General features: G+C 35.7%; 2 protein-coding genes across 2 annotated transcripts in view; both read right to left on the bottom strand.

Moving 5' to 3' along the window:
• Positions 1-2616, bottom strand: part of LOC135694000 (ATP-dependent RNA helicase A protein) — a 30130-nt gene extending 27514 nt beyond the window's left edge. Inside the window, exons 1-4 of the mRNA XM_065212625.2 lie at positions 2435-2616; positions 1283-1426; positions 657-813; positions 236-315 (exon numbers count right to left, since the gene is read on the bottom strand). Of these exons, the coding sequence (XP_065068697.2) occupies positions 236-315; positions 657-813; positions 1283-1426; positions 2435-2542 (489 nt within the window). The 5' untranslated portion in view covers positions 2543-2616. The remainder of the gene's footprint in view (positions 1-235; positions 316-656; positions 814-1282; positions 1427-2434) is intronic.
• A 1108-nt stretch (positions 2617-3724) lies between these two features.
• Positions 3725-21767, bottom strand: LOC135694001 (L-fucose kinase). Its single transcript, XM_065212627.2, has 30 exons — positions 21607-21767; positions 21193-21344; positions 19951-20001; positions 18865-19005; positions 18293-18365; positions 17866-17966; positions 17673-17753; positions 17105-17227; positions 16687-16873; positions 16126-16265; positions 15458-15553; positions 15258-15317; positions 14254-14391; positions 13787-13888; positions 13526-13647; positions 12446-12523; positions 11461-11597; positions 10781-10935; positions 10358-10419; positions 9863-9947; positions 9679-9742; positions 9489-9586; positions 9137-9171; positions 7738-7838; positions 7129-7361; positions 6380-6598; positions 5729-5828; positions 5199-5321; positions 4701-4801; positions 3725-4208 (listed from the first exon to the last, which is right to left on the bottom strand). Exons 1-30 carry the CDS (start codon positions 21686-21688, stop codon positions 4131-4133), a joined length of 3318 nt encoding a protein of 1105 aa, XP_065068699.2. The 5' UTR covers positions 21689-21767; the 3' UTR covers positions 3725-4130.
• Positions 21768-23422: the final 1655 nt, after the last annotated feature.

Genomic DNA, 23422 nt, shown 5'->3' with positions numbered 1-23422 from the left:
TCTGTTTGCTTAAAAATATCAAAATCAGATGCAAAATCATGTTCTAACAGATACCAATGTATATGTATTGCCAGCAGAGTAAAAATATTTTTAAATGGCAAAATGTGGTTGGGATTTTATGACATATAATCTAAAAACGTTTGTATTGAAGAAGTTTACTGGTTAATGCATAGAAAAAATTGATTATTAGACATGAGTCGATAACAAAAACACTTTGCCAAACCTAAAAACTCACATCAAGGTCCTCTAATCTTCTTTTCCTATCATACATATTATAATGGTAATCTCTTTGTTCATTTCCATATGATGCCATTGCTGAAAAAACATAAAATATTTATTCAAATATAAACATTTTCAGAAAGATTTCTAGAATGCAAGATGTGTCTGGCTACTTATGAGAAGGATATATATCTTTGTGACGAGGGTCTCAAGTTTGAAATTTTTTAAGATAATTGGGATATATCTCAGTTCTCCAATCCAAACCAAATCAGGATCTCAACAAGACCCATTGTTATCATCTAGCCAAATATATAGTTCATTGCTAACTGTTTCAAGCAAACATTGATCTTGTTTATATTGGCCTGAAAAATAAAAAATCACAGCTGCCTCTTGCTTTTCAAAGAATAGTTAATAAAGACATGGTCAGTCCTACTAACCTGGTTGCTGGAAGTTTGCAGGGGGAGCTGGTCTTTGGATCTGATTTTCAACAGCAGATGGGGCTGCAGCTGGACTTCGAGAGGTAGCTGACATAGGTGTAGGTACTGAATTTGGAAGTGGCTGTGGGTTCACTCCAACACTAAATCGCTGGCCTGACTGATTTATTGAAAACAAGAATATATAAATCTAAATGATTTAAGCAATGCTTTACTCTCAAATAACCTTTACATCAATCAATGGAGAAAATTGGGTAGGAGTATAGTTGAAATAGAGTTCAAAAAATTTGAAAATTTTGTTAACAAATTCTCTTATTGGCAGAAAACAACTGTAAATTTCTAGATATGTTTATTAATGTGTGAAAAAGAAGAATAAAGTTGGAAATTGAGATAAGAGCACATAAAAACCTTTGAGAGCAGCGAAAAAAGGAAATCATATGATGACTGAGAATTTTTAAAAAAATTACTTCTTTTATGGAAATTTGCAAAACTCTCCATAAAAATGATACAATTATCTATTTCACCTTTAAATTTAATATACAAAGAAAAAAGATTGATTTCATGTGTATAAAGTGAATTATTCTGGTCAACATTAAGAGACAAGAAAGATTGGTTAGAAAGACCCTTACCAGAAGATTTGGAGGAACTGAATTAGCTGCCAGATGTCCATTGTCAACAAGGTAGTTAAGAAATTCTCTTGCAGCTGCTGCCTCTGCTTCCTTTTTGTTGGTTGCACCGCCTTGTGCAACAAAATCAATCCCCTGGATGGTAAGCTGCAGATGCAAAGAAATCATGCATTAAAGAAGATTGCTATACACGAAGGGGAAAGAACATGTTACAGATTCAAGAGTGGGAGGTAAAAGACCCCTCTTTTCAGCTTAGTAAACAGGTTCCAGTCCCAAAGAGCAGTGCAGCGACTCCTTTCATGCACAACTGGCAAAAAATATTTCAGCGTAAGGTATGAGCACACCAATAATTGTACACTATTCCTACATGTCCACATACATGCTCACATTTTCACACACAAGATTACACACTATTTCTAAACATTTACATGCATGCATAAAGGATTATTTGCTGTTCCACTCAAAAGATTTTGTCGAGAACTGCCATTCTCTCAAACTGGGGCGAATTAGTTATGCTCAGGTTTGCAGATGATGGCACTTTTCGACGAGATCTCTGGTGTGCAAAAGCAAAAAGCTTGGCGTGCCGGTGTGCACCACCAAAAATTTCTGGTGTGCTGGTGTGCACCGACTATTTTCCCCTGTTGTGGTTGAAATTTGTAAATTTGGATTTCACCGTAAAAATGTGTGTGAAGTACACTGTTGAAGATAGTGCAAGTTTTTATTTGTATATTTGTCAAGTATTACTTGACTTGTTTTTCCAGCTGACATTTTCTATAAGACCAAACCCAGCCACGCCCGTCTTAGTTGCCAAACCCAAAAATACCTGGCGTGCAACAAGTTTTGCACAAAAATATCTCCGGTGTGCACATGCCATACTCTGCAGACTGGTTTATGCTGAGGATACACAATTGGGTTTTCCCCATAGGAAAGTTGTCCTGGCATTGATATAGCAGCATGATGACAAATTAAAGAGGCCTTTTTTTCTTTTCTTTTTTTTAAACTACCCTTTTATGATTGCTACTTTTTTGTTTGAAGTAATTCATAACTATAAGCTTCATTGCATTAGTGAACCTTTTGATATGGGCCTAAGTTGAATTGCAGAAAATAATAGTGATACATAAACAATTCAAAATTGACCATATTCACAAAGCATACCTTGTAATTAAACCTTTGAGGTCCATTCGGGATAGCTTCGTAAACTGGCTGCCCTTTTTTCTGTTTTCCACACCATGAATATAGGTAGTTTTTCACTTCCCCCGCCATTTCCCTACTTTTGGCCTAGGCCCACTTCAAAAATACAAACGTGCGCGCTCAATTCCTCCCTCGCAACAACCTTTATATCTCTGTCCATATTTGCTACCTCCTATCTTTCATGAATTAGATTTGGAAGCTGCATGATTTTATTCATTCAAAATTGCCAAATTTTGTATACTAACGTATTGATAACATTTCTCCTGCAAGTTTTCATAATTAATTTGTTTCATTGGCATCTGTTTATCAATTGGGGTACCCGGCAAACTAACAACTTAATTTTTTTTCTGATTGAAGCTTACGACAAAAACTAAATAATCCCTTTTGAAAAGAGTTGACTAAAATGTGATAATTGTCAACGAAATTTTGACCGTTTTTCCCGCAGTTGATTCAAAACATGGCGCGGCTGTGACAATCTAATTTTCGTTTAACATAGCAAATATGATATAGGTTTCTAAGTTTAGCAGAGGGTACCATTTTACCACTCCTCAAATAGTTTAAAAACTACTAAGAGGGTTCATCTTTTAAACGCCCTGTGCAAGTCATTTTGTCTCTTGTTCTGTATCTTTAAAGTTCATTGATTTTCTATATCGACATTTTATCAACTTTTCCCAAATATTCTGTATACTATTTTTTTAAGTAAATTACACGCAGAGGAATTCCAAAATGAGAACTTAACTGAACCAGAAGTCATAATGACTGGTTGACAAAAGTCTTAAAACACCAAAACCATTTTCTAATGTCGCATTCAAGCATCTCCTTTCTCTCCTTTAAAAAAATGTCGTTCACTACAAAGTAGATCTTTGAAAGCATTTATGTTTTATGTTTCTTGCAAGGTAATGGTTTAACTATCGACAATAACGTTTGGGGGAAATGAAGGGCAGCAAAAGGATTTTAAGCAACAAGATAACATTTTCAATTTGTCCGTTATTTGGAAATTGAAATCATTTCGAAGTTATCATTTAAAAGGGAACTTGCTGCTTAGAGTTTTCACAAGGGATGGAGATTTTGACTATAAACAGAAAAATTTTCAATTCTTTAAATGCACAACCTGAACGCGTTGTCTTGGACTTTACATAACTCTACATTTAAGACCGTTAGAAAAAATAAAGTAGCTATCTGAAAAAGCCAAGCAAATAGCTTGTTTGCTATGACTGAATTCCAGAAAGAAGTATTCTAATAAAAGATCAACAATACCAAGAGAAGACAAATAGCTGGACATATTTTATCTATTAACGATTCTAGGATAATACTTCAATAAAATAAACCCCTTTCAGAGATTCATATCAAATCAATACAATTTACAATATCAGTTATACCCGAGCGTCAGAAGAAAATATCATATCTCATTAGTGGATTGTCCATCAAAAGAAAAAAGAAAACCAAAATGCAAATCCTGGTTAAAGGCCTTTGCGCAACCGGCATGCTTAGCGACACCTGTCCTGAGAAATTGATTGTGTTTTTTATTTTCATGCAGTACTATATTAGGCCGGTTTTGAAAATATAGACGCAAAGCATGCCGGTTGCGCAAGAGCCTTTAAATGTCAGCAGAAGGATCTACTTATTGAAACATATTGGCAACTATTTGCAAAACTAAATTCTAATTATCTTCAACTTTAACTGTGAGTCCTTGTTGGTCTATTTCCACAGAATGAACACTAGTCTTTCTCCCAATATCCTAGAAGTAAAAGAAGACCTGATTATAAAACAATCCAGTTGAAGGTTTTTGAAACTTGAATGCATTTTGCTACGTGAACGAAAACGATCTCCTAAGCTGCAATAGCTACAGAATCTCCTCAGATTTCATATTGACTGTGATGGTATTCGGCTATCTGATTGGTTATATTTGAAAATAACAGCCAATGGAGAATCGGGAGAGAATCAACATTAGTCAATCATTCCGAGTTATACCTATAAAACCTCTGTCGATGCCTTTAATAGGCCTAATAAGTAATGGCTATCGCTGTCTAACTGTTTTGAACGCAATTATCTCCCTTTCAACATTGATGATTATAAACATTGCAGTGTGGTTTTAAGCGTAGGAGTCAACTTGAAAGAAAGGACGTCATCTATGCAAGTCGTTTGCGTAGACCTTCAAAATGTTGGCAACTATCTATATAATTGATACAATGAAATGTTTTACGGACAATATTGAAATTCGCCAGCTTACCCCTAATTCAGCTAATTTCGATGATAACTCCTTCGCAGCATTAGCGTTCTTGGTTATGACGTAAAGAAAGCCACCTCCTCCTGCACCAGCAAGACATTGACCTAAAAATTGGAAACATTATAGAGGGAAAATTCCAAATCTTCGCTTTAAATGAAGGCAGCAAGGAACAGTGAAAGGATTAATGCAATTTTTTGAATACATGTAAATGTTGATAGGATTTTGAAACTTGAAGAAAATAATCAGAATATTTACGCCAAGTCTGGCTCATTCGTGTTTAACAGTACAGAACCGCAAATTTTTAATATGGAGGGGAGGTTTGAGGAATATAAACATATAAACAATAAGTAGATCTTCTAGTTCTCCCATAAAAAAAATAAAAATAGAGTACAAGTGAGGCCTCTCTGTTATTTTCAGCTTTTTGGAAATAGGCAAGATCTGACTTTGTTCTTGGGCACAAAAAGGTAGTAAACTTCTTGTGCAAAACAAACAAGGGTTTACCGTATGCCAGCGGGCTGATTGCATCCATAATGATTTTGCAAATTTTCGGCTCACATCCATGGGCCATCAACTTTTTATGTCTCCAACAAACATTCATTGTTTCACCAATACCTTCTAAATCGCCTGAATCAGAGAAAAACAAAGATAATGAGTATCGTAAAGATCAAAATAAAGAGAATTCGTATGATGATGATAATTTTTTGATTTCAAGAATTGCTCTCAAAATGAAGCAGAACTTATAATAAATTTCAGAAATCAAGCGAATTGTTGAACAAAAAATTAGTATTTTGAGAATAATTTTTATGGAGCGGATAACAAGCACGAAATCTCAAAGCATTCGAAACAGGTCCAAAAACTGCCCCGTCAAACATTTTCTCAGTCAGTCATTAAATATAAATCACTCCTCGACGGCCTCTTTTATTAGGTCTTGTGTTTTATACTGACAAAATGTCGAGTTGCAATCTAATAGATTCCAAATTCAAATCTAACATTTGCTTCATATAAAAATTATCAATCCCTTTATACAATACCTTTTTCAAAGGCCTGAATACAATTTTTAGCATTTTCAACTAGCTGGTCAGCCGTATTCACTATTGCAGGGAAACGTGCATTCCAGTTTCGCAAGACATCCTGAAAGGGAGACATACACAAATCAGAACCTCTAAAGTTCTCATGAAACAATTACTTCTTAACCACGCCCACTGAAGAATCCAAATTCGTTTGTTTCAAGCGACCTCTTCTATAGGAATTAATCTGCAATCGTGTTTTGCAAATGTCGAATAGCCAGTGATGTGCAGCAAAAAGAGAAATGGGCCAAGAACACTTCCTTGAGGAGCATCGCGAATAACAAGTCCGGCGATGTTGGGCAGTTTATCGATTCACATTCACATTTATCGAATCCTACGTAGCATTCTAGTCTAGGCAGGGTTCGAGCCAAGAATTATATCATATGATTCTAATTTGTTCTATCAAAATATATTGTCTTGGTTCGTCAGCATTTGAATAACAACAATTATTATCAAGTAGAACATAAAGTTTTAGTCCTTGCAGTGCGAAGGAAAGTATAGTTACCAAATGTCTATCCTTATCCACGACAGTAAAGACTCTTGCACCTCTCACAAAACATAGCCATTTAACAATAGTTTATGAAAAGCAATCAATAAAAAAGTAATGAAACATACCTGAAGCATATTTCTAGCTAATCTGGTTTTCCCCGAAAATATCAATATAAGGTGCTTTTCAAAATGCTCTAGGAAGCCTTGCGGCATACTGAGAGGGGTGGCTGTCACTTTGAGAGGCAAGCCTCGTTTGGAACTTCCTTCTTTGATTCCAGGCGCAAGTCCACCAACGTTGTCCTGCCATCCTCCGCCGGTCGTCATTAATTGTTCCAGGTCCAACACCTAAAAACAGTGCAGTTTTCGACTCAATATTTCATCGGAAATAAACTTATAATTACATTTCATATATGGCTTTGAGTAAAGCAAAGATTTTGATGTATACACAGAAAGAGTTCGTTTTCACCCTTGGACTCCAATTGCGATCTACAACTTGGTATATATTTATCTCCTAACTTTGAGATTCCATCATTATTCTCAAGACTTATACTCTTAAAGAGTATCAGCTGCAAAGTTTTAGCATGTTTCAAAATCATTGCTTTCTTCAAAGCCAATTACTTATTCTGTACCAACAAAAAATTGTTTACACTCTATATCTTATTGGAAAAGAAAACTTCTCCGAGCCTTTCAGAATCTTATCACATGTGGGTTTTGCGTCAACTTGAGTCGTTATTTAAACGGCCTAGACAAATTGCTACATAAAATGTTACAGCTTGCCAAATCTGCTTCTTTGCAATGGAAATATAGTAGGCGGCATATACGTGTGCGAACATTGGAACACATGGCAAGCTAGGTGGTCATGAAAACTGGCTCACCGCATGAATGACTGAATCAACATCCGGTTCTTTCCCAATGCTTCGCCATAATGCAGCCATAATAGTACCAGCTAGAATACTGCTTGTTCCGAGACCAGACCCATGAGGCAAATCGGACCAAGTCTGTAGCTCAAACCCACCGCCATAATTTTCTTTAAGATGACTTTCTAAAGAACTATTTGAGTTGTGTGTAAGTATTCCAGCACAGAAAAATGCAGCCTTCAACAAAGTACCTAAAATATTTACAGAAACATTAATTGTCTATGCTACTCGAAGTAAAAAAAGGAGAGGTTGTTACGAGCTGTATGCTTGAAGACTTTAAATATATGGAGTTTTGTCTAACTTGTAGTAGCGTTAAAAAAGACAAGATTGGACCAACTGCTCCTCTCTCGGAGCAGAAAAGAACAAGATGTCGTAAACACTGAAATCGAAATCCTTTAAAACATCATCCTTTAAATTGTTCTCAAGAAGATCAAGCAGAACATTTCAACGTCGCCTGGTGGAAGAAGCAGTTGGTATACCTTACCGTATCCAAATATCAACAAGAAACCCCCGTTTCTTTTGCAGCTATCCAAATCATAGAGGTCATTGCTTGAAAAATAAACATACCCGGTGAGTTAACCTGTCTGTAATTAGCCATTTCCTCTAATTCCCGACATTCTAGACGAAGATTGCTATCCCCTTTGCCAAGCACAAGGACAATGTATGGCCTAAAATACACAGAAAATATACTATAATAGCCCTGTCAACTATGATTTAACAAGGAAAAACTAAAAGCATGGAATACTTAGCACAATATAATGTGGCAGAGATAATAAGGTAACAAATTGATTGTCTCAATGATTCTGAAGCACATCTCTGCACAAAGAAAATATAATTGAGCAGCAGTGTGTTTTGGAAGGCAAATTCAAAGTTGCTACTACGAGTTTCACGCTTCAGGAGATCATCAGAAAACAAATGCGTGTGCAGCTCTGTCTATACAGCATCGAGCACTGTACGTTGAACAACTGTTTCCTGCAACAGTTAAAATTTTCCAGGAAAAATAAAGTGGCACATTGATTGCCTCAGTGATTCTGGAGCACATTACTGCATAAAGTATAAAAGATTGAAAAGGAATTTGTTTTCAGATTGATGATTCTTCAGAGGATTTTAACAGGAGTTCTAAGATGCTTTTCGGAGCTTCATGAGACCATCGGAGAACCACGAGGTGCACAGTTCTGTTTATGCGAGATTAAGCACCGTACAGTTAAATCTTTATTAACTGGACAGTGGCTATAGACGTATCAGGGATACAACCAACCTGGCTCCAACAGCCAGGGGCGAACACTTGGTCAAATATTGGGGGGCAAGCCCATTGTTTTAATAAGATGACCTAACATTTCTCATTGTTTTCGAACAAAAGACCATTGTCCTCTAAAGTATTGGAGGGCCGTCGCCCCCCCCCCCCCTCGCCGTCCCCAAGTGTCCGCCCAAGTGTCCGTCAGCAACAGTTTTATAGATCATTGATATAATACAAGAAGCAGTAAATCACTACCTAGACTGCACTCGGTAAAAACAGAAGCTGCGAAAAAGTCTCTTTACTTTCAGAATCGTATTGTTTAAATGAGCTTTTTAGAGACATGTGCTCCCTAGAGTCTATTTTAGTCTTAAATCGAAGCTGAAAAACCACTTTTTATTGTAAGACACATGTAATGGTGGACGATAATTTCTTGAAAACCTAGATAATATTTATTGTAACTTAATATAATCTCGAGTTGTATTTAATTCAATTTTAGGTTTATTGTGATTTGTTTCTTCTTTAATATTAAAAGAGCCATGATTGAAAAAAGTACATTTAGAAATGTATAAAGAAATGTTTTATTATTATTATTATTAATTACAGTTCCAAATTATAATCAAGCTCAGAAAAGAGATACGATCTTAATTTCATGAATAATTCAAGAAATAAGTTGATTTGATAAATTACAAAAAAGGATGAATAAAAAAGATAAAAAATTGGCTGTCTTACTCGGCGAGTCGTTTTACTCTGCATCCGATAGGTTTCTGAATAAACAAAAGGAGAATTTTATTAAATAAATGACTAATATTATTCAACAATGAGCTGTAAATTCATTTGAATTGGTGGCTGACCGCCTACAATTTTGGGTCCAACAACTCCTTTGAAAGCTTGTGCATATGTTCTTTAAGAGCAGAGATATCAACATGAGAGAGGGGCTACGAAATCTTAAAAACTTATGATTGATATGTAAGGGTATTTGATTGATCCAGGGAAGATTTGAAATTGCTGAGAGAGCTAACAGGTCATAAGTGGCAACGTAAGAAGGGAAGAGGAGGAATAATATCTCGAAAGAAAGTTTCACCTTTGAGTCTATTTTCACACCGGCAGTAATGACTGAGCCTCCATGCTCATAGCAAATTGGTGGCGTGTCACTCCAAGTTCCAGCAATATCAACCCTCGCTAAGAAATTGAAAACAAACCGTTGGTCAAAGAAAGTGACTCAAAAGAAAAACGACTAGAACGAATTAACTTGTAGGCCCGTTTTAGATTACCTGGAGCCTCTGCGATGACGCTTTTTCCGATGGGAACGGGCTGACATGACTTTAACTGAATAAACTAGAAAACAAAGAAGAGAATACAGTACGGAGAATATAATCGGGGTACTACCTATTTTTACAGAACTTCCTTGAGTAAACCAAAATTTGCTCAGAGAAATAGCTGTCAATTAAAACGAACCTGTCTTGCCGTGCCAACAGCTTTCCTGACTTGCACCTGAAAAGCGCCTTCGTAATGCCTTGCAGCTCGCACAAGTAGATCAGGCCTACAAAGCAATACGTCATTTGAATAAATGACTTATCAACAGACATTCATAAGAAAACAAAAAAGTAAGCCGAGTTAACTACTGGCTATCAAACGATTTATGCTACATATATTATCAGCGTTTTAAGAGCCAATCATAATGCGCATAGCATTATACTTGCAAAACAGGAACAGCAAAACCGGAACAGCAGCGTAACAAAATCACGGTATACGTCAAATGTAACGATGCACAAAAGTCTGCGGAAATCATGTAAACTCCAGTACGATTATCTGAATTAAAAAAGTCCAAAAGAAACAAAATGCCAAATATAACAGCTTTCACTAGATTCCTGCACAATGCAATCATTTCACGGGTGTAAATTGTTTGATATGTAAAAATTTTCGGGCTGGATTGACTGAAACTAGACATACCTTGAAAGCCACGATTGCCTTTCCTTAGCAAAAAAAGAAACTGCATCTGCAATTTTGTCTTGCTGAAAATGAAATAAGAAGAACTCAACACAATCGCATCACACAACAGTTAAAAACACTATCAAACTAATTTTTGTCATTCTAGTACTCAATTTATTCGCTAACTATATTGGCATAATTTAAGCCTATGCATTTGAATTAAAATTACAAATATAATAAAACCTATTCTTAATATCGCGCAAAGCGTCCAACCACATAAGTATAGCACATGGTAGTCACAAAAACATGAATGAAAATTAATCAGTAGCTGAATGAAAACAACAATGACATAGCCATCTAGTTCTTTCTTTGACAATCTAAACATAATTTTGATAAGACCGGTTTTCAAGATGGGCCTAAATTGACGCATTCACAAAGCCATACCTCTAGAAGCTCAAATCCCTTCTGCCATGACAAGTTGGATGCTGGGCCACTTCTAAGGCCTCCTTTATTCTGCGCTTTGTCTCCGATTATATCTGCTATACAGGCAAACGTCCTTGACAGAACTGCTCGCTGATTCTCCTTGTTTTGACTTGCAACTAAAACGTTTACAAAGTAGCATTTCAAGATATTCTCAACATCACCTCAGTTGAGAAAGACACTTTTCTGTGGATGGTAAGTGCTTTAATTTTTTTCTGAAGAAACAAACTTGTGACATTGCCAAGTGCAAAATTATCATCAAAGATTTGTTTTTCTTAAATTTTAGTTATTACTTGATACTTCATAATTCAAACTTTCTTTTTTTTCCATGAAAATATCTCCCTTATTTCATGTATTTTCTCAATTTCCCTTTGACAACAAATTTTTATATATATACTTTATAGACACATATATACAAATTTTTATGAACTTCACTTTGGTAAAACATTCTATGAGAGGAAAGTTTTTCGTTCATAACAGACTGGCACAAAAAATAGACAACAAACTATCGATAACCAAAACAAACCACAAACAATGTAATCAGACATTTTTGCACATAAACAGCAAAGTAAAAACAATTATTTACATTTCAGCATGTATCTTACATCAACGTTTTAATATCAATTCCTATTTTCAAAACTTACCGTTGTCAAGAACTGAAAGTATTTCTTCAAAGTATCCTTCTAAGATACAATATCTAAAAAATGGCAGCAAACATCGATCGTGCCCTCCAGTCAGTGCCTCTTTTGTTAACTTCTTCCCAATGCTGTACAGGAGGTTTCTAAATGAATTTATAACAAAATTTAATATGACATAAATGTTTTCCTGGCGTACATCACGTTTAATGCTATCTATGCTGCGAAGCTATTTTGTTGTGAGAATCCTGTGTTCTGATTGGCTTAGAACATGGTAGCGAACAGAGCTCTCAGCCAATCAAAGATTTGACCGCTATGCTATCTATGCTAAAGGTTAAAACAGTCTTTATTGACTCAGATCAGAACTATGTTCTAAACAGCCAAGCCTGGCGAAACACGCTTTGATCTACAAACTGTTAACTTGCGACCCCAATTGGTCAGATCAATGCATATCAATGCTCCAAAATATACACGGTATCTGCCGAATAAAGGGCACCTATAGGGTCGGGTGATGTCCTAGCTGCACTGTGGTGCACTGTCTGTTATAGGGTGGTGTCAGTTGTCCGGAGAAAACTTGTACAAGGCCTAAAGAGCAGGTAAGAGCTGTTTCATTGAAATCAATTTCCCGTTATTGGCTGTGTCCGTTATTGGCCGTGTCCGTTATTGGCTGTGTCCGTTATTGGCCGTGTCCGTTATTGGCCGTGTCCATTATTAGCTGTGTCCGTTATTGGCTGTGTCCGTTATTGGCCGTGTCGGTTATTGGCCGTGTCCGTTATTGGCTATATCCGTTATTGGCTGTGTCAGTTATTGGCTATATCTGTTATTGGCTATGTCCGTTACTGGCCGTGTCCGTTATTTGAAAGTGTCCGCTAATAGAAGTTTCTCTTAGGAGATAATCTGAAGTTCTGAAACATCACGTTGAGAGTAAGTCAATGTGACATTAAATGCCATGTCATATAAATTTCAGATAGCCTTTCAAGTAAATATCCCTTACCGTCTTGCGGACAACTCTGACTCCACATCATATATATTCACAATGTCTGCCATCGATAATCGCCAAGAATTTCTCCACCTAAAAGATAATATAAAGGTCATAAAAAGAGTATTTTAAAATGCAAGCTGTTTTTTTATTTATTACAAGCGCTTAATCATGTTTTTGGAGGGTTAATGTCGGTAGGATGACCATATAACCTACTGATGAAATCATTATCAGACACGCTTTTCTTGGGTACCTCATATACAAAAAGTATTAAACTTTGCAAAATGATGCAATTTTATGCTGAGTTCTCTAGAGCAAGAGGCAAATTAGCAGAACTATTAAAATGATTGCACAGTTTTAATTACAAATATAAAACGTTGACTGCTCAATACAAGAGATCTAAGCTTTCCATCTGTAGATCACTAATGCAAAAATTGTGACCTAATTTAGTTCTTACTACTCTGGCTGAGCTAAAAACCAAATAACTGATTTCCGACACTTAATGGATTAGCCAAAAGTACAAATAAGCTATTATCCAGCCAAACCAAGGAAATCGAGAAGCATCTATGAAAATTTGGTAAACAACAGACAAATCATAAAAAATATCGCATTTGTAAGATAACCAAATATGAGTTATAATAACGATCAATGTAAGTAAATTGTACCAGGAAAAACAATTTTAAAATAAATAACGACGTTTCGAGCACAGCCCATTTGACTTGATAACGGGCTATGCTCGAAACGTCGTTATTTATTTTAAAAAAATTTTTCCTGGTACAATTTACTTACATTGATCGTTACTATAGCATCATATTGTACCGCAAGTATTTTAGTATATTTATGGACTTAAATATGAGTTATTTTACCTTGATATTGACTGGTTTTAATTAAATAAAAAACCTACGTCTATGAAAACAACCATGGTCTACATAAAAAATTTTTTATAATCAAAAAACGTAGAGCCAACCATTAATATACATTCTATTCGCTACGAAAACATATAATTTTTAACTATTCACTTAAAATTTCAATAAAATACGATTAGAAACGGCTACAACAGGAAGCCAGCTTCGTGACAGCTGATACACAACGTACTTCAAAAGTCGGGTCGGGTCACTATACGATCCTTGCAACCACAGCAAGTCAAGAAAATCCAATGAATCGCCTGGGCTGAAAATCGGAAATAATCTTGCGTTCATCAAGTTTTTACGTCCACCCTAAAAGAAAAAAGAGACTTTAAGCTTTTACCATGTTTCAGCGAGCTTCATTTAACGAGCAGATATTGTAAGAACAGGTCACCTGACAACAGTGACATTGCAGAAGTGCAAAGTACGATATGATAAGAAACAAACATACGGTATTTGTGCTCCACAATTCTTGCGCCATTATTCCGGTACGGTTGAAGAAGCTATCCCAAGAGGCATTGCAAAAAGTGCTTCGTTGATCATTTACGTCCATCTAGAAACATAATTTTTCGCTGTCATCCAGAAGTATGAATAATCATCACAGATCCTCATCATTTTTATACAAAAATTATAGATAGGAAACTTGGTTTATAATGACAAAAACATCTTATTTTTAGAATAAAATTAAAGCGATCTTTCTTCAAAGGTGCAAAGCACGCGCCAGCGAGCTGAACAACCCACTACCTGGTGACAGTCAAATATATTTAAAAAATACATTTAAATATATTTGGAAGCACAAGAGGCACAGATGCAAGTGTCTACAATAATTCTAATGTGGTATGAAGAAGGACCTTAGCTGCCCACATCAAGCGGCGTTAAGAAGCCTGTGGTCATTGCCAGACTGCTTAAACTACTAACCGTTAAATTGTCATGGAGCCCAAGTATGATTAGGACTCGCTGAGTGCCTGTGACTGAATGGCTTCGGCCGGAGGGAAGCCTTATGGTCAAACCTTGAATCACCAACTCTTTATCGATTTTCTTTCCTGCTGTTGATAACTAAAATTAAACAGTTCGATGCAACAATTACGTTATAGCAAAACAAAAGTGGATGTAAAACAAACTTATCACAAATCATAGCCAAGTTTATTTAAGACTGTTATAGATGAAATTCCGCCATTTTTGAACGTAAGAAATTTAGGTGTTTGAGTCATTGTGCTTTTTTCCCATAACCTGAAAGAGCGTCATGAAATACCTCTAAATCTGCAAAATCAGTTGAAGGTATTACGAATTGGCTGAGATATGACCAGATGAGCCCAAGCTCTAGCCCCATCAAACCTCTGTAATTTGGTCTCAGTTCATAACTTTATGAACTGAGCCAAAATAACAGTTATCCGTTAGCAAACTTCAAATCTTCTATTGGCCATAGCTCGCCCGATTTTGGCACATTTAACTGATTCTGCATCCATGGGAGTATTTTATGGTGTTCTTTAATTTTATGTGGTCAAAATTCGAAAATTCTAAAATAGTTTCTTTATGACGTCACACTTGAGAACTCTAGTTTTTAACAACGCGCGCCAAAAGAGATATGACTCGTTGTACCCAATCTCTCAAATTCACAGGGGGCAAACTGTACTAATCCTCTAGTAGGCAGAGACAAGTTGGGTTGAACAGAGCTAAGTATGAATCTTGGAATAGTTGGAAAAGCTGTAGTATGAATCTTGTTGTTTAAAAACGTAAATCCTAATTGACTCTACATTCAACTGCTTCTGAACCTCTAAAAATTATACATGCCATCCTTTATCAGATCTCTAAGTGCATAGATATATACAATTGTTTCGTTTATTTCTACCAACATAAAAGTCTGGGCTTCAATTTCTGGACACAATTAATAAACATTATTAATAAATGTCTAAAGTACAAACCTGAAGATCTCCCGGAACCAAGTTTAAAATCAAGCTTCGCTCCCCAATAGAAACACGCTCCTGAAAATGACAAATAAAGATTTACTTTATTCGGCAATTTAGGTGATGGCAATATGTCTATATATTGTAGCTATATCGCTCGATAGTAACCTTAATTAGTCTTAACTAACGAAAGTTACAGACAATAATAAAATACTTACGTGTATATGTGAATGGCAAACAACCGTTCCCTCTCCAAGTTGAGCCTGCTTGACAATGGAGTTGATGATGGTCGTGTTACCTTCAGCGATGCCATCCTGAACAGAAACAATAAGCTTTAACGGACTAAAAATTGCAGAGACTAAACAAGTGGGGACGTTGGAAACATTTCAAAGTTGGAGGGGTCACTTCCAAGAAAAGGGCGTTATTCCAAACCTTGGTGGGCACGTGCCCCTGGTGCACATCAGGTTCCTATGTCCTTGTAGTTAGAACAACACACAGTTGCGTTTGTCTCGGGTTCGCGTCCTTTCCATATTGTGCCATTCGCACACATTATTTGTCAGTATCTTATCGAATTTATTACTCACCATTATTTTGACAGTGTTTTTGAGCTGTTTTAGTAAAGGTAAGCAAGCTATGAAAGATGTGTTCAGAAATTTTAAGAAAACAGACAGAGAAACTTAAGATCTCTAGACGAAACTGACGAGCGGAGATCTTTCATTCATAAATTTTAGATATCAATCGCTGACAGGAAATACAATTCAGTCGACCTTTGGCGTTGTGATAGAAAGAAACCATTTCTGGTTGAAAAACTTTAATTTCAAAATAAAAATTTTTAACCATCAAAGTAATGATAAAATTAAAAGGAATGAAGACACAGTAAACTTACATGAACTACTGCATTTAAATGTCTTTTAGGCACCACCCTCTTGCCGATTGAAGCTTGACAGTAATTTGTGTTTACCATTATATTGTGTAAATCCCTCGCGCAAGAGTACATATAGCGGAAGTCTCCATCTTTTATATTCACTGAAAAATTATAGACATAATAAGGAGAAAGATAATAAACAATATCAAAACATAACCAAATGTTATGATCAACTAAAAAGGATCTATAGGTATTGTTAAAAAATATATCGTTTCTTTTTATTTAAACAATTTTTCCAATATTACTACTAACAACAAAGAGTGATGACACTCCCCTGTAACCCAAGTTGAAGAAAACCCAAAATTCAGCTATTGCAAAGAAATAACAACAGGTTGTGAATCACAAGCCTGTTTTCGAACACAAGGAAGCGACTAAAAACAAATTTTTGAACTATTCGTTATCAATATATAAATATGACTTTTCAGCAAGCTTTGATGATTTGGGGGGAAGGGGTTAGGGTAGGAGAGAAAAATACCCTTGAAGATAGAAGGTGTAAGGTTTAATTTAAAACAAATCACCTACCAGCTTTCATTGAATACCCTTGCAGGGTATCCCAAAGAAGCTGTCTCGCCATTTTCCTATTTTGTTTATCAAACCCATCCAGTTGTAAAGGACGAGTGCTGAATTCACCACTTCGCCGTCCAGCAACGAAGTCGCCCTCTTGAACGCCTGTAGCCATCGCAAGCAGCATGTCATAGAAGAGAGACAACTAGAAGGTGTGCAAAGAGAGAAGGTTTTCAAAACGAGGTTCACCATACAGAACATTATATAAAATTTATATAGGCTATTTATTACTTATACTAAAAGCAATCAAACAAGAAAATAATTCAATCGTAAGTAGAAGTTGAAACCAACTTATTTGGAGAAAGTTAAAATGACTACAGAACTTGCAACTAGTAGATCTGGTCTTTACAAATGGAAATGAGTAATGTGAGCCTACGTTTTTTACTGGTTTAACAGCACTGTCAACTCCCATGTATGTGCAGGCTTCTAATGGCGCTTGTACGTGGAGTGCTAGCAGAGCTTCAGCGACGGTCGTTGTCATAAAGACGACACCAAATAACTGAAAGGCAACAGTGAAGCAAAATAACAATACTTCTCGTTTAAGTGAATGTTACATATAGTAGGAACAGAGATGTTAAGGAAAATGAAATCAAGGAAGATGGTCAAACCAGGATACTGCGTGATAAATTAAGTCTCTTACCATCCTAAACCTACTTTTATGTGTTATCAGAATTTAGGGGTAAAACTCAAAAGCAAGGTACAGTGAAACCTACTTCAACTCACACATCCAAGTAACAGGCGTTTCAAAAATTGATAATTTCTTATTTTCTTAAGAGATAGTTTTTCAGAAAATTATATTGCAACAAAAGACATCTACTTACAACAAACAGTATGTCAGGTAATACACTAGTCCAATATAAGAACATGATCCATTTTTCAGCACAGAAAATATTACATTTACAGGATTCGATTTTAAACATCAGAAATAATTGTGAAATACTTACAGTTGGTACTTTCCCTTCAGAAAGAATGCAGGCTTCGACATCTTTTTGAGATCCATTATATATAATGTCTTGAACATCTCCCTAAATTATAAAGGTATGTTTATAAGGCTATAAAGGTTGATTATTATTATAAAGATTTTTGAAATGATGTATACAATTCATAAGAATAACTAGAATCTTGGCTGTTACTTACAGACTCGCTCACTTTGCATGCACCATTCGAAAGTGCAACATCCTCTGGGTTTTTCAGCACAGTGAAAACACGAACATCAGCAGTATCATTCCAACGAATATCTGGTATTAAAGATAATAATGTTATCGTTATAATCTTTATATGCGTAGCCTTTGATTTTGTATAAACTCGCATACGAACAAAATCAAATAAAGCAATTTGAAAAAGTGACACTATGCTAGGAAAACTTCTACAAGCCCAAAAAAGATTTCAAGTGAAGCATCCTGCTTTTCATTTATTTAATTTAGGTATCATATAACCAAGGTACGGGTCAGAAAAATTGAGAAATTACTTTGCAAAAATTTTTGAGTAAAATCAAAGTCTAAGAGAGCTCCATTACATTGAAAGATTAGCACTTTCTTGAATGATCCTTAAAAAACAGACTTACTAATTTGATCTGGCAAATACAGGACACGATCAGTACTGCATATCCATAGTCCATCTGGAGCATCATGTGCCAGCTTTAATAGAAAAAGAAATCAAAAATTTTTAGCTCAAGTTAAGCAATGAGTTTTTACATCACAGTACATCTTCAGGGTTTTGCAATATCATACAAAAAATGCAGGTCATATTAGACAGAAAAACAGAAAGGTAGGAAAAGGGAAGGATCAGAAAAACACAGCTTGCTATTTTTTGGGTTTTCAAAGACCCAGCCATTCTAAAAACCAGCACTTCCATTGAATTAAGTTCAATACAAAATTAAACAAAAGACACCCTTAACCCACACAATTATCCCCTTAACCCACACAATTATCCCCTTAACCCACACAATTATCCGCATTTGTTGATAATGCGTTGACTGCTCTAGCCAGTGCCTGCTAAAATCTAAATTCCTCTGAAATTACCTCTTTCAAACTGATTGATTGTTTTCTAATCATCATTAATCAATTCTAGAAGCAAGAAAAAATAAAATTGCCAAAGATACATCTGTCTGAAATGTAAAACCAAACAAGAGCTCACCTTTGGCATTATGATGCTCAAATACAGATCAAAAATGCAAGTGATTTCACATTGATTTGATGAGTCAGATCCACTTTGGCACACCTCAATTGGTAATGCTGTGAATCCTCGTTGACAGGCAGAAAATGGAAAATGTGTTCCCTGAATAATAAAAAAGAAATCTTTATGAAAAAAAAGTTCATAAAGTATTATTTTACACCAGGCTATATTCAAATTGCTTAAGGTTAGGATGTAATTATCCACAGAAGGCAGAAACAGTCAAACAATGTAGTACCCTTTGCTTTTAACTTTTTAACTTATCACAGATACTTATTTACGGTTGGGTTGGCTAGCAGGAAAATGAAAAGAATGGTTTTTTATCATCAATTTAAAGCAACAAATACATAAAAACTACTGTGCCTATCATGGTATAAACAGAGGCAGAGCTATTTACTACCATAAACAGCACTTACAATTCAAAAACCATAATACACAAGGAAGAAAAAACAACAAAATAATCAAAAGCTATAAAGTCAGCATTAATAGGTGTAATAAGTATACTTTAGAGAAATTATTGGTTAAAAATTTTTGAAAAGTTTGTCAATGTCATAGAAGTATGATCATTTTGAAATGGTATTAGGTAGTGTGGGTATGTTAAAAAAGATAGTAGATATCTGAAGAAAATTATTTTCAGCAAAGCACCCTGATGGCTCCAGAAAACAAGGACCGCTATTGTTGAGATATCATGCTCATTGCAAAAGTAGCACAAATTCCTTTCATATTAACGTAGATAGCTGGGAGGTGTGACCAACACCTTCCTCTTGGATGGAAACATGGACCATGGGAGCAAGAGAGATCAACAAATCCTGGTACGGAGAAAAGAGGAGAGCAGGAAAGGAAAAAGGCAAACAATGATGAATTTATTTGTGAAGACTTGCTTGTTTAGTCAATCCTGGATTTACCAGAATCAAGACATTATTTAGCATGTATACCATGATTCTTTGGATTGAAGGCTGCCTATTATTGCATTAATATATATTATATTTTGTGGTATAAGAAAAAATTAACCAATTTATAACAAATTTAAGATCAATTAAAAATACTCACAACATGACAAAGTAAAATTCTTGTGCCTTTCAAGACATCAGATGTGACAACCTATTTAGAACCAAATGCATGTAAGGTGAACAAACATTGAAAATAAATCAACAGAGTTTGGTTTATGAGGGATGCAGAGTGTTGTGTGTTGATCATGCTAGCCTTATGAAATTGGGTCCTTACTATCTCTACATATATATCAAACTGTACATAATACCCTTCAAATTTTCAGTGTGATGCAATATAATGTCAAATGGTCTAAAAAGCAAAGAAGAGTGATTTATGTTATTTAGGAACATTGCCCAACTTTTAACATTTTTTTTTAATAACTACATCTATTCTGTTTTATATTGCAAACTTCTACATCCAGCAGGAGCAAATATGGAACAGTTACTCTGATTGCAATGTTTCTGATTGCACACTGGCTGCTACAGATAAATTATTCAGACTTACACATGGGAATTATAAAATTTGTGTGGCATCCTTTAATGGCAAGATAATTTATGTGATATAGGGAAGCAACATCTGCCAATTCATTAGCATGAGAAAACTTATGAGAGAATTCAGTCTGGGAAAGTCCAGCTAACCCTCCATAACTTAAGTATGAAAAAAGCAACCTTGAAATTGAAATAGATGTTCATCTAGAATTTGGCAGGACTTATAAAGATAGTCAAGAATTATATCATTTCAATGAAATCTCTGGAGTCCTAAGCTAGAATTAACACCCACGGGGAAAAGCTCAACAAGAGAATGAATGCCTTGTTGTAGATTGCTCCAAATTGCCAGTCATTCTCCATTGGGTTAAAGAGAGCACACTATTTAAACTGTTTTGACATCTCACCCATTTTGATTTTGCATATTTGGCAGATGGTAAGGTAGTAAATGACTTGCGACTTAGGATGTGTCTGATTTGGTATACAAAACAGGATGGCTCCAAGTTGCAACTCTGTGTGTCATGCTTAATGTAATCAATAAGCTTAATGTGTGTCATGCTTGCTTAACGTTAAACTACACCCTTTGTGTGTAGAAGCTACATAGTTAAAAATATGGATATCTTTCAGTATTGCTAGAAACATAGCCTATACTTGCATCCAATAATGCTCAAGTTTACTTCACGTTGGGAAAACTTGATTTGGACTGGATTATCATCAAACCTTTCCATTGACTTAGCATCGAAGTTTGATCCACTCAATGTAAAGGGCGAGCATAAAAAGCAATTAGTAAAAAACGTGTTTATGACTCAATACTTACTGTGTGTCCTGACTGTGCACTCAGATGCTCAGCAACAACAAGCAATGCGTTAAGAGTTGCACCCCCGCTTCCAACTTTGCAATGGGGGTCTTCCACGCACAGAAGAAGAGTCGACTTCGATATGTATCCTTTATTTTGACGGCTCTCAAGCTCTGTTTATTACAATGAAAACATCAAATTAACAAAATTTTGAGGGCATCAGAGGTCCAAAAGCCATGGGAAACAATTATCAAATGCAAAGCTTCCAGGGAGTCAGTTTTTCGTCGATTTGATATGACTAGGTTATCAACGAGATGATTTGCCGGCTAAACACATCGCTCCTAATTGGGGTCATTACCCTACAGTGAGCTTTAGTTTTTATTAAATGTTAATGATTTTATGATAAATTATCTCATGTTTACTTGAAAGACATACCTTTTAAGAATGCCTGTGCAGTTGCTTGATCTTGTACTGTGAGTACGATGGCAGTCCATTCGCGTGCTTCCATTTTGGACATGCCCTTTTTCTATCCTACACACAACAACAACATGCAGAAAACAAAACAGCTCAGCACTTCTGCATTCGTGGCAGCCTGACATTCCAATCCACCCAGCGCGCAACCCTGGGAGCTCGAAACTGAGACACGCCCAGAAAAGTCTCTGATTACTAATTAGAACAATTTTTTTACGGTACAGAATTTGAAAATGGCTTTGAAAAAAGCAAACATTTTACTAATTTTACATAGCAGATTACTAATTAGGCAACGATTACCTATTGTTGCAACTTTCTGAGTGTTACTAGCAACACTTTGATACAAAAATAAATTACTTTTAACTGAAATTTCCTTTGCATGGAAAATTAAATATCGCGAATTATTTGTCAATATATCCTGCTTGGGAATTTCGGACTGCCGAAAAAATACCAAAGACAACTATATTGATAAAGAAAACAGAATGCCCTTTCACAATTTTTCGAAACTCCCTCATTACCGCTTTGAGGTACAATCAGGGATGCAAGGCTGGGTGATTATTGGACTTGCTAGAGAGACTTGTAGCAAGTCCAGGTGATTATAGCCTTTTATAATTGCCAAAATGTGGTCCTTTTCTATTTTAGCAGTTGTTTTTAGATAAATCTTTCGTGAGGGCCCCCTCGATATAATTTATAGCAATACATCCCTAGGTAAAAATTAAAAAAAAACGCGGGGGTATGAATTGCAAAATCAATCCCCAGGAAAAATACGACGGGGACATCAACCCCCGCCTAAACTCTACTAACTTCATCGTAAATGTACTCGGGCGAAACCCCACTATTTTCATTAGGGTGGTATGAAGCTTCGATGCCCGACGAAAGGGCGTGTCATGCTTGATGGAAGGGTGTGTCATGCCTGAACATTATTTTTAGGGCACATCGCCTCAAGGTTTGAAATCATCGGGGACCCCGAGAGAGGGTCACTAAGTATGTTAGGCCTTCAGACTCAGGCTGTTTTTCAAAGCAAACAAAATATGCCTCTTGTTTTTCTGGTGTTGGCTATAAACATTTGTTTCCGAAAAGCAAGCATTTGTAAGGCCTGGCTTTTTTATAAAAGAAAAATAGTCTTCACTTTCTAAATCTCTTAGCTTTAAAAAAAGCAATTTAAAAGAGAGATTGAAGGAGAGTCTCAATTTGATCACAGTGGAACAACAAAACACAGCTTGGAAATTTTGGAATTTAGAAACAGACTATAATGTTTTTTCAACAATAATAGTAATTCCATAAAAGAGCATCAGTTTTATTTTCTGAGTTTGATTTTCGACTTTCGGTTGCTCCGTAAGTAAATTAAACATTTTTAGACACCCAAGCACAAAGTAAGTTTCTCTGAATTCACGATAACAAAATCCCTCAAGCTTATGCAAAGAAAACCTTTTTTATTGTAAATATTTTCACAGGTATACCTATCATCAAAGCTCAATTTTCGTGTTTTCATAATTATGGATATTGTTTAGAAATAAAAGAAACTCAAATTTGTTTGGAATTCTTATCTTAACTACAATTCCCTGATGAATGTTCTATCATTTCCCGCTAAAACTTTCAGCTTAAAACTTTTTGCTACTTGTAACAGCTATTTAAATTTTCTTTAGTTAACAGAACGGCCTTTTTGGCGAAGGGTGCAATACTTTCGGACCGTAAGTGTAAAACCTTAAGAGAATTTCGGGGCATAACTCCTTGTGTATGTATGATGAAGGTTTCATACATTTGGAAAAGAAAATGTTGC

This window comes from Rhopilema esculentum, chromosome 11, assembly GCF_057945365.1.
Source record: "Rhopilema esculentum isolate cy_ngs chromosome 11, ASM5794536v1, whole genome shotgun sequence".
NCBI classification, from domain to species: Eukaryota; Metazoa; Cnidaria; class Scyphozoa; order Rhizostomeae; family Rhizostomatidae; genus Rhopilema; species Rhopilema esculentum.
The sequence above is the reverse complement of the archived record's forward strand: the minus strand, read 5'-3'. Positions and strand labels throughout refer to the sequence as shown.